This window comes from Arvicola amphibius, chromosome 11 (assembly GCF_903992535.2).
Source record: "Arvicola amphibius chromosome 11, mArvAmp1.2, whole genome shotgun sequence".
NCBI lineage: Eukaryota > Metazoa > Chordata > Mammalia > Rodentia > Cricetidae > Arvicola > Arvicola amphibius.
The window spans coordinates 16,611,550-16,623,624 of NC_052057.2; the positions used below are offsets into that span (position 1 = coordinate 16,611,550).

The 12,075-nt window shown below is 45.8% G+C and overlaps 1 protein-coding gene across 3 annotated transcripts in view; it reads right to left on the minus strand.

Annotated features, from left to right (window-relative positions):
• The window catches only part of Gmps (guanine monophosphate synthase), a 56,628-nt gene that overhangs the window by 39,027 nt on the left and 5,526 nt on the right, over nucleotides 1-12,075 (minus strand). Inside the window, exon 1 of one of the 3 annotated variants that reach the window (XM_038347709.1) lies at nucleotides 3,018-3,248. The exons of the other annotated variants lie outside the window; for them this stretch is intronic. Within the exon in view, the coding sequence (XP_038203637.1) occupies nucleotides 3,018-3,044 (27 nt within the window). The 5' untranslated portion in view covers nucleotides 3,045-3,248. Of the gene's footprint in view, nucleotides 1-3,017; nucleotides 3,249-12,075 lie in introns of those variants that run through there. 3 annotated transcript variants of the gene reach the window in all.

Consider the following 12,075-nt stretch of genomic DNA (forward strand, 5'->3'; position numbering starts at 1 on the left):
ACTATGTACATGGATTAGGGAAAAAAAAAAACCCTACTGAATTATGATTGTATGGGCGCATACCTACAAAAGCCTCCCCCACCCCGTGAAAATTTGGCCCACTCCAAAGGCACTTTCACTTGGTTCATAGAGGGGTTTTTTGGAACCTAAGCCCATATTACCTTTTTTTTTTTTTTTTACCTGTACCAAGTAAACTAAAAAGTTATAAAAAAAAAAAAAAAAAAAAGGCTGGAGAGATGGCTTAGAGGTTAAGAGCACTGGCTGCTCTTGCAGAGGTCCTGAGTCAATTTCCAACAACCACATGGTGGCTCACAACCATCTACAGTGGGATCCAATGCCCTCTTCTGTCATAAAGGCGTGCATGCCGATAGCGCACTCATATACATAAAACAAATCATTTTTTAAGCTATAAAGGGTAAACTGAGTGCAGTGACTTACACTCTAATCCCAGTCCAGTATTCAAGAGACTGGGGCTGAAGGACTGCCATGATTTCCAAGCAAGTCTGGACTACAGTGCGAAACCCTGTCTCCAAAATCCAGTATGTTTAGGGCTGGAGAGATGTCTCCACCATTAAGAAAAGCACTGGCTGTTCTTCCAGAGATCCAGGTCAGTTTCCAAAATCCACATTGTGGCTCACAACCACCTGTAATTCCAGCTCGGAGGATACCATACCCTCCTCTAGTCTCCACTGGCACCAAACATCTAAGTAGTGGGAATGCAAACAAACCTACACGCAGGCAAAATACTAGTTTCTTAGCTTTCAATGCTGTGCATGATAAAATACTATGACCAAAAGCAACTAGGAAAGGAAAGGGTTTACTTCAGTTCACAGTGGTAGCCCATCATCAGAGAATCTGGGGAGGAACTCCGAGCGGAAGCTGGAACTGAAGCAGAACCACAAAGGGACACTGCTTGCTCCCCAAGCTGTTTTACACAATCAAGGACCACTGGTCCAGGGCTGAGTCTAAGGTGAATTAGCTATATTTTATTTCAAGGTCATGTTGGGATAAGCATCTCAACTTGTTGGTAACTCCAGTCCTCTTCTGGGTGGGGGGGGGGGCCTCCCACCCACATAAAAAAAATTGCCCCACAGACTTGCCTACAGGTAATCTGACCAGCATTTTCTCAGCTGAGTTCCATCTTCCCAGATAACAAAAAGCCAACCAGAATACCCATTTACATAAAATAACAGAATTTCTAAAAGTTTAAAAAATGGACTGGAGAGAGAGCTCAGCGATCTCATTGGCTGCTCTTTAAGAGAACGCAGGTTCAATTCTCGGCCTCCCCGTGGCAGCTCACAACTTAATTCCAGCCCAAGAGGATCCAATGTCCTTCTCTGGTCGTCCATGGACACACAGGCTCATAAATGCAGGCAGAACGCTCAAACATCTTTTTGAACAAAATTTAAAAGTTTGTGCATGTAGAGGAGGCTGGTCTTCAACTGATGCTCTTGTTCCTACCATGAAGGGACTGGGATACCATCTGTGACAGTTAATTCTAATTGCCCAGCTTAAAAATTAGTTTGTTTTTTAAAAATTTTTAAATTCTGTATAAGGGTTTATGTATTGCCTGCATGTAATATGTATGCCCAGTGTGTATGCAGTGTCCACAGGGAACAGGTGAGAGCATTCATCACCTGGGACTGTAGTTAGACAAGTTGTCAGCTGCTCACCCCTCAACATGACCTTGAAATACATCACAATGATCAGAATTCTCGTCTTAAAAAGTTGAAAAAATTATGCTCATACTGTTTAGATAAGTTGAAAACTGACATTTTAACTTTCCAGTGTGGCTTAATTTCATGAAAACACTCTTCTCGATCAAACCATGTATTTTTCAAAGCTTGTGAAGTAGCCCTGTGTTCTTCTAATACCTCTGCAGATTCATGCACCATAAAGACACACTCTTTCCCTGAGTTTTAAGGCTCAAAATTGAAAACAAATGTACCGTATACATATACATAAGTATATGATAAGATTAACTCTTCAGAGCATGACAGGTGCTACCTCACAACGTTTATTCGTTTGTTCAAGGCAAAAAACAAAAAGGTTTGTTGAATGGTTATTAAGTATTAAACAACCATCACAAAGTTAAGCTCCATCTTTGTAACAGTACTGAAATTATGCTTGATCCCCACTCCAAAGATTGGAATTTCATACACCCTAAGGGAAATGCAACCAGTTTCCTAAAGCTAGGCCACAACAACGCAGAGGATGATGTACACCAACTAAAGTAAATGGCATTTCAATAGTGTAGTTTCCCGCTGACAAAACTGGCTTTGTGAACGTTATAAATATCTCCAGGCCAAAGACGACTTTAAGTAAGAAGGAAAAGGGGGCCAAAAACGAGCTTAGGCGAGAAAGGGTCTAAAAAGGAGGCAACAAGAAATGCATCAATGTCCCAAAACTCCCGAGTTTTGGCTCAAGCAGTTAGTTAACTTTTCCAGCACCATGAAGACCTCGGCTGGCAGAAAGAGACCCCAGAAGCGGGAAAATGGGCCCCCCTAAAACTAGCACGTGAAACACGAGGCAGGGTGCGCAGGAACGGCCACACGGCCTCTCCCTCCGGGATGGCGGGAGAACAGGACGGCGGCAGAGCACACCTGGAACCAGGAACAGAGGCTGTGGTCGGCAGGGCTCGGTAGGGCCCCACGGCAGCGGGAAACACAGAGGCCCTCACCCAGGCGCGTTAGAAGACCACAGGCCAGCCCAGAGCGACAGCCGCACGCAAGGCCCCGATCCTGCCCTGCGGCTGAAGGGCCACGGCGTCCTCAAGAACCGGAGCCCAAGGCCAGGTCGCCACTAAACTGGAACTCGACGCCCACGGCCGCGGGGGCCGCTTCCGCCGCTGGGATCTCTACACTGGCAAAGTCAACGAGGCGCTCTGATATCGGGAAGCCGCGCAGGGCGGGCCGCGACACGGCGAGTGCCCCTGCCCCGGGCTGAGAAACGCGGACGATCCCCCAGGTCTCGCTCACGCTGCCGGAGGGCGGCAGGGACCCCAAGCACAGACTGACCTTGGAATCTCCGTTGCACAGGGCCATCGGGGCAGTTGTGGCGGGAGGGCGCCGGAAAAATTGGCGCCGCGGACGGAGACCGCTGGAGAGGCCTGGGCGCGAGCAGCAGCCACGGGACCAGCTAACCGCGGTAAGCGTGCAACACTGCAGCAGCCCGGAACGCGACGCGGTTCCGTAGCACAGTCAGTAGCGAGCTCGGCTCCCGCCTCCAGCTTCCGTCGGGCCGCCGCCAACCGGCCCGCCCTCGGAGGCGGGGTCACGCAAGCCCCGCCCTCGCCGTCGCCTAGGGAACGGAGCCGCCAGCCTACCAGAATGGAAAGGATTCGCCACGCGGAGGCGGCCTGGGTCGTCTACTGCTTGGAGGAGTCCACGGCGTTGAGTGGCTGGGCTTTGTCACGAAGGCCGCCACAAGAAAAACCGCAGTCCGGAGGCTCCTTGCGCTGGAGTGGCAGCTGAAGTCGGTGGCACAGGGTAGCAGGGCCTCCGCGGGTCTCTTGGGTAGCCGGGACCCAATTGCAGGACATAGGAGAGGGAAAGGGTTAGGTTCATCAGAAGGTCTGCAGCGCCTGCAGAATTTTCAGAAAGAAAGGAGTTTGAAAGCAGCACTGATTGGCAGCATCTGGCCCTGGAGCTCAGCAAACAGTGCTTTCATTTAGGATTGTTTTCGGGGAAGGAACTGTAGTTTCCCCAGCTAGCCCCTTGGCACCCATTAGGGCTAGTATTATTTTGAAGTGGTTATCTGAAAGCTTCAATCAGGGTTGAGGGAAAACACTAACAGAACCTGTAGCAAATTGTCCTGGCTCACTCCTGAATAACAACACCAGGAAAGCTGAGTGAGAAGAGAATCGCCACGAGTTTGTGCCCTCCCCTCCCCCCAACCTTGTCTCAAAACAACAAAACTTGGGATGATCACTTCTAGTAAATGTAAATCCTTTCAACAACTATCCTTTTTTGGGTTTTTTTTTTTTTGGGGGGGGGGGGTTTCAAGACAGGGTTTCTCTAGCTTTGGAGCCTGTCCTGGAACTAGCTCTTGTACACTAGGCTGGTCTCGAACTCATTAGTGAAGAAGGAGTGTTCTCGTCACATCTTTGTTTGATTTGTTTTTCAAGACCAGGTTTCTCTGTGTAACAGCCCTGGCTGTTCTGGAACTAGTTCCTGTAGACCAGGCTGGTCTCGAACTCACAGGGATCCGCCTGCCTCTGCCTCTGCCTGGGATTAGAGGCGTGCGCCACCACCGCCAGACATCTTGTCACATATCTTACAGATCAGAAAACTAAGGCGCTGTAAAATGATTTGCCACTCAAGTAGTCCTGTTTCACTTTTCTGTTTAGTTTTGTTTTGTTTGGAAAAATGAACAGTTGAATTTTCCAGTGCCATGATACTGGATTTTCTTGGTTGGTCTGTATGAACAATCCAGAGTGTAGTGAACGATAGAAGAGTTTCAACTTGTATAAATTGAAACCCACCACCACCACAATCCCCAGGCAGTGCAGCAGAACAGTGTGATAGCTGGCATTAAGGATCGACTACATACCATCTCAACCTCAAGTCTCTGGAAGCTGCAAGACACATTCAATAATGGATTCATGTTGTCACCAGGGGGGGCTCAGTTTGTTGTTGTGTTTTTATTTTTCTTTTAGTTTTGTTTTTTGTTTTATTATGTTTTTGAGACAGGGTTTCTCTGTGTAACTTTGGAGCCTGTCCTGGAACTCATTCTGTAGACCAAGCTGGCCTATCCCTGGCAGTCCTGGAACTCACTGACTCAATTTTTAACAATAAACTGTAGATTTCTCATAGAGCCAACCTTGTTGAAGAAATTATTTTCTATTTACTAGCTTGCCTGGTTGTTGTTTTTCAAGAATGGATGGTAGTTGGCCACTACTTTTGATCCCAGCATTCAGGAGGCTGAGTGAGACACATCTAAGTTCTAGGCCAGCCTGGTCTATAGAGTGAGTTCCCTGTCTTGGGGAGAGAAAGAAAGAAAAGGATGGATGATGTTTGGCTGGGGAGATGACCCAGCAGGTAAGAACTACCCAAACATAAGATCCCAAGTTCAAGTCCTAGCATCCACATAAAACCCAGGTGTGGCCACATTCACCTAGAAACCCTGAAATTCAGAGGACAGAGATAAGAGAATCACATGGGCCACCAGCCTAGCCCCAGGCTCAGTGAGAGAACCTGTCTCAAGAGGATAAGGTAGATATTGATAGAGAAGAACACCCAACATCCATGGCCTTTGTGCCAATAAAGACTTGTGCACATATACCAATACAGACACACACACAATGAAACAAGAACTTTTAAAACAAGAAGAAGAAAAGAATGGATGATTGCAGAAGTCATATGCTATGATGACTTGCTGAGACATCTCTGGGAGCTGGAGGTCCAGCCTAGGCTACACAGTGAGCTCCACGATAGCCTGGGCTACAAAAGGAATAAAAGCTCCAGAGGCTCTTGACATCTCTTCTGAGCTCTAGATTCCTCTTATGGGTGACAGTTAAGCTTGGCTGTCAATTTAACTGCATCTGGAATCAACTAATAGATAAGTCACTGGGCACAAATGTAATAGAGTTTCTTGATCGGGTTACATGAAAGGGGAAGACCCACTTTACATGTTAGCATCATGTTCTCATGATAACCAGATACAAAGCAAGTCCAAGGAGAAAAGTTGCGTTTTCATTATTTGACTTCTCATTGCAGTCCTGGCTTGCTGTGAGATCATCTACTTTGTCGCCACCGCTACCGTTCTTCTCTCCTGATAAACTCAGCTTTTTCAGCCTTCTAACGTGGACTGAAGACCAATGGCTCCCAGGGATCCTCTACGTCCTCAGTGTCAGACCAGCAGTACTGAGGTGTCTGAACAGCTACTAGGTTCCCGGCTCTCCAGGATGTAGACGGCCACTGCTCAACACCCAGACTATATCAGCTAAGCCAGGCTGATAAATTCCCTTGACTGCATATTCATTCTCAGTGCTAGTCTACCAGGGAGCCCTAATACACTATGTGGTACTGGGGATTGGATGTAGGGCCTCGCACACACTAGGCCAGCTCGACTGGCACTGAACCTACTTTGTACCTTGTGACCCTTCTGCCTCGGCTTCCTAAACAGCTTCAGTTTCAGTCCTCACCACCAGCTGCCATGAACCCCAAACTGCTAACTGTTAGGTCTGCGGGGGTCTGGCTAGCACTGCCTATCCGCATCACCTACACACCACTACTTCCTCCAGACGTGTCAACAGCCTCATCCCTTATATAAGGGATATTCTTTCTTGACTCGGGCCTTTCGCACAAGAATATCTTTCTCGGGGGCTGGAGAGATGGCTCAGAGGTTAAGAGCATTGCCTGCTCTTCCAAAGGTCCTGAGTTCAATTCCCAGCAACCACATGGTGGCTCACAACCATCTGTAATGAGGTCTGGTGCCCTCTTCTGGCCAGCAGGAATACACATAATAAACATACTAGAGAAAAAACAGCATCTTCCACAAATGCTGCTGGGAAAACCAGATGTTCATACGTAAGAAAAATGAAATTAGACCCCACTCTATCACCTTGCACAAAAACTAATTCCAAATGCGTGAAAGACCTAAGCTTGGAACCTGAAGCACTAAAACTGCTGGAAGAAAATGCAGGCTGCCAGGACCACACGTGATACAGAGAGGGATATATATCAGACTTCCTGATAGGACTCCATTTATTCAAGAGTTAAGGCCAACAGCTGACAAGTGGGACTTCTTGAAAAGAAAACGCTTCTGTACAGCTAAAGAAACAACCCACTGGGTGAGGAGAAAGCCCCCAGAATGAGAGGACTTCTGTCAGCTATGTGACAGGCTTAAATGCACAACTCACAGCGCTGCCTTGAAAGGAGCATTACGATCCCGCTTCCCCTAAGGACTGCTACTGGGCTGGATGCTGTTCCAAATGGAAATGCCATTCTTCCAAGCCTCCTTCCCCTTCATCTGAGATACCCTCAATAACTGATACTGCCGTGCTTAACTAAGTTTTAAAATTCCAAATAATATATTAAGATATAGTTCATATGATAGTGAACTGCTGAGAAATCCACCAACATAAAATTACAGGAAGGTGCCGGGCGGTGGTGGCGCATGCCTTTAATCCCAGCACTCGGGAGGCAGAGGCAGGCAGATCTCTGAGTTCGAGGCCAGCCTGGTCTACAAGAGTTAGTTCCAGGACAGGCTCTAGAAACTACAGGGAAACCCTGTCTCGAAAAAACCAAAACCAAAAAAAAAAAAAGAAAAAAAAAATTTACAGGAAAGTGCCACTAGATGGTGGAATTCATTTCTGAAATGGAGCCCAGGAAAAAGAAACCATAGGCCACAGCCTGGCAGTAAATCACTCTGTGCTTTTGAAAAATAGTCTGCAAACTACAGCTGCAACTTCTTTCTATTTAGAATTTGAATGACGTTGGCTTCTATGTTTTCTCTAAGCCAAGTGTCCTGGCCTTTCAGAAACCATAGGAAGCCACATCTATCCTTGTGGTAAAATTCTTCAATAAACTAAATGAAAGCTTATTGGGATTTCCAGTAGTTAATAAAGGGAAAAAACAAACATACTGTTTTAACATTTCCCCCTAGATTCAAGAAAGATTAGGAACTTCCTAAACTGAAACATAATCAGCCTGACTACAGGAAGAATAACAAAAGAAGTCGACAGATCCCAGTGCACTGGTTAAAAGAGCTGAGAACAACCCAGCTGCCTTTGGTTATTTATGGGCTGGGGAAGGAAGTCTGTATCATATCAAACATGTCAGTGATCAAGAAAAAAAAAGTGGAGTAATCAATATTTTGGTAAAAGTCATTAAATTGGCTGGGCGGTGGTGGCACATGCCTTTAATCCCAGCACTTGGGAGGCAGAGGCAGGCGGATCTCTGTGAGTTCGAGACCAGCCTGGTCTACAAGACCTAGTTCCAGGACAGGCTCCAAAGCTACAAAGAAACCCTGTCTCGAAAAACAAACCAAAAAAAAAGTTATTAAATTGACCAAACTGACCTTTGAGGTTTATTCTGGTTAGGTAAATGATGACTAGAAAATTAAATACAGGAGAACGTCCAGTGTCTGAGCATGGTGACTGGGAGACTGAGGCCAGGTTGCCATGAGTTCCAGATCAGCCTGGGCTACATAACGAGGTCGAAACCAACCTGGGCAATATGAGACCCTGCCTCAAAATAAACAGCAATAGTTTAAAAAAAAAGTTTATCAGCTGATGACTGAGCCAACCAAACAAAAAATCAGCAATGAGCTGGGTGATGGTAGATCTCTGTGAGTTCAAGGCCAGCCTGGTCTACAGAGCAAATTCCAGGACAGGCTCCAAAGCTACAGAGAAAACTTGTCTCAAAAAAAAAAGAAAGAGAGAGGGGGGGAGGGAGGGAGGGAAGGAGTGAAGAGAAGAAGAAAGAAATCAGCAGTGATATATGAATGAAAAGGCTGTACTGGGCTACTTCAGAAATTATTTATTATTTGTTTGTTTGTTTGTTTTCTCAAGACAGATTTTCTGTGTTACAGCCCTAACTGCCTGGAACTAGCTCTGTAGACCAGGCTGACCCTGAACTCACAGAGATCTACCTGCCTCTGCCTCCCGAGTGCTGGGATTACAAGCTTGTGCCACCACTACCCGGCTATACATACATTTTTAAAACCAAGCATACTGGTACATGCCTGAAATCCTGGTATTTAGAAAAAAGAGGCAGGGGGACAACTCAAGTTTCCAAATATCCTGGTCAATATAGTAATTTTCAGGCCAGCCAGGGCTAAATAGTGAGGCTGCATCTCAATGTCTCCTTCGCAGAGACTTCTGTTAAGATGGTAGACTCCAAGCTGCTTCTGTATTAGTTGGTGAAAGAGAGAATCAGAAAAAGAAAAAATATATATATTTTATACCAGAAAGGAAAAGCTTTAGAAATCCACAAAAGAAGTGAAAAAATACAGGGAAGAGTAGAAATAACATTGTACAAGTAGAGAAGTAAGCTAAACGCAGTCAAACAGCTCCCTGGCCAAAGACAGAAGGCTGGGGAGCTGCTGCTCAGAGCGGTCAAGAGGATGGCCAGGTGAAAGCCCTGCATCTCTTCCTCAGGAGAAGCCCACAGGGCCTCATAACATCTCAAAATCAGTTGTGGATCTGGTGAGACAGTTATCCCTCTTATAGACAGGGCAGCAGCAAAGAGAAATGGCATCTTCTCATATTATTTCACTTAAGATATGGTGCTGTTTGTTTGTTTTTGTTTTCTATTTTCAAGATAGGGTTTCTCTGTGTAACAGCTCTAGCTATCCTGGAACTAGCTCTTGTAGACCAGACCGGCCTCCAAATCAGAGAAATCTGCCTAGCTCCGCCTCCCGAGTCCTAGGATTAGAGGCACCCACCACAGCCACCCAGCAAGATATGTATTCTTTAAAAGCTGAGCTGTTACCAGGTGGTGGTGGGGTTCGCCTTTAATTCCAGCACTCAGGAGGCAGAGACAGGTAGATCTCTTGTGAGTTGGAAGCCAGCCTGGTCTACAGAGCGAGTTCCAGGACAGGCTAGATAGATAGATAGATAGATAGATAGATAGATAGATAGATAGATAGATAGATAGATAGATAGATAGATAGATGATACTGAGCTGTCTGAGGCCCTGAAATCAGGGAACATTCATATGTTTGGGAACGTCAGTTTGGCCTCTCCGTAAAGAAAGGCCTAGAGTGTCAGTTGTGGAGAGTTAAAGGCCAGACACTGACAAGACAAGTGGAGGCTCCAGGAGGCCGGCTCAGGCTGAGAAGCACACTCACAGAGGTGTCATCACTCTCCGTGGAAACAGGTCCCATCCACCAAGAATTCCCTGCAAACTCAGTCCTAAGTGAGAAGCCAGTGGACAGATCAAATTCTACAAGACAGCTGTCTATCTGTCACTCACAGATGGGCTGGAGAGACGGCCAAGCATAAGAGATAAGAGCATGGGCCGCCATAGAGAGGACCTGTTTTCACTCCCGCATTGGTTGAGTGGCCTGTAATTCCTCTTTCAGGGGATCTAACGCCACTTTCTGGCCTCTGAGGGCATCTGTACATATGTGGTACACACCAAGACAGGCAAACACACACAAACATACATGTAAATAAAAAATAATTTTAAAAAGAAAGAAAGAAAAGTTACAGAGAATGGGTCAGCCTTTCCACAGAATACTTCAGTAATTCTGAAGGAAATGCTTCTGTAAATATAGATAGCAAAGGGCATCCTGAGGAAGACTCAGATGGAGATGAAAACCTTACTACCCAGAAAAGGTAAACCTTACAATAAACTGGCAAAGAACCACTGGGTGTAGTGTTCTGCAGTGGGTGGAAACTGAACAGCCATAAAATTGAATATTTATGAGCCAGGCATGACGGTAAGCGCCTGTAACTCATGTACTCAGAAGGCAGAGGCATGAGAAGTGCTATAGTTTGAAGCCAGCCAGGTCTATACAGCAAGTTCCAGGCCAACCAGAATCTACAAATAAAACAAAAACACTATCATCACCACCAACAAAACAGGATATTTATGAATTAAGATCTTAGGAACATTTTGCTTTCACCTTTTAAGCCACCATACCTGGTTTATCTTTCTTTTAAAAGCCCTAATATGGCTGGGGCTATAGCCCAGTTAGTAAAATACTTGCTTAACATGAACAGAGCCCAGGAGTTTGATACCCAGCACTACCTAAATTAGGTGTGGTGGTGCATGCCTATAATCCTAGCCCACGGGACACAAGACAGGAGGATAAGAAGTTCAAGGTCATCCTCAGCTATATAGCAAAAGTATGGTGGAGGCCAGCCTGGACTACAAACAGCCTCTGCACAGAGCTGCAGGGGCCAGGTTGCCTGGCACAGACTGGGAGGAAGTTGGCTAGGTAGATCTGCAAGGACAGGATCTCCACCACAGACAATCTAAAAGCCAAGAGGAATGTGGCAGTTTGAATGATAATGGCCCCACAGGCTGACAGATTTGAATACTTGGTCACGAGGGTGTGGCACTATGTGAAAGGATTAGGTGGTGGGCCTTGTTGGAGGAAATATGTCACTGGGGGTGGGCTTTGAGATTTCAAAAGCCCATTCCAAGCCCAGAGTCTCTCTCTTCCTGCTGCTTGCATTTGGATGTAGAACACGAAGCGACTTTGCCAGCACCATGTCTGCCCACATGTTGCCATGCTTCATGCTAGGATAATGGACTGAACTGTAAACTAGCCTCAGTTAAATACTTTCTTTCGTAAGAGTTGTCATGATCATGGTGTCTCTTCACAGTTCTAGAACAGTGACTAAGACAAGGATTATTCTCAAGCCTTTAGATGTCCTATAATTTGCCTTGTAATTTGTAATTGCCATCTTTTTCTTTCCTTTTTCTATAGATATGAGATATGTCTCTTTTTTTTTTTTTTTTTTTTTTTTTTTTTTTGGTTTTTCAAGACAGGGTTTCTCTGTGTCACCCTGGCTGTCCTGGAACTCGCTTTGTAGACCAGGCTGGCTTTGAACTCACTGAGATCCACCTGCCTCTGCCTCTGCCTCATGAGTGTTGGGATTAAAGGCATGTGCCACCACTGCCAGCAGGTATGAGATATTTCTATAGATGTAGATATTCCTGCCATACAACTATACTTTTTTTTTTTTTTGAGACTGGATCTTACTCAGTTGTCAAGGCTTGCATAAAACGCAAGTTATGGGATGACAGGCATGAGCCACCATGCTAGACTTCATAACTGAGTTTTGGAAATCTATAACACATTTCACAGGTTCACAACTATAGAACAGTTCCCTCAAAATTATGTATATATATATATGAATTATTTTTATCACCTGTTGCTGTGATAAAACACCCTGACAGAAGCAACTTAAGAGACGGTGAAGCTGGGCGGTGATGGTGCACGCCTTTATTCCCAGCACTTGGGAGGCAGAGGCAGGTGGATATCTGTGAGTTCGAGGCCAGCCTGGTCTACAAGAGCTAGCTCCAGGACAGGCTCCAAAGCTACAGCGAAACCCTGTCTCGAAAAGCAAAAACAAAGAGGGGGGGTTGTTTTGGCTCACAGCTCAAGGGAGCTTGT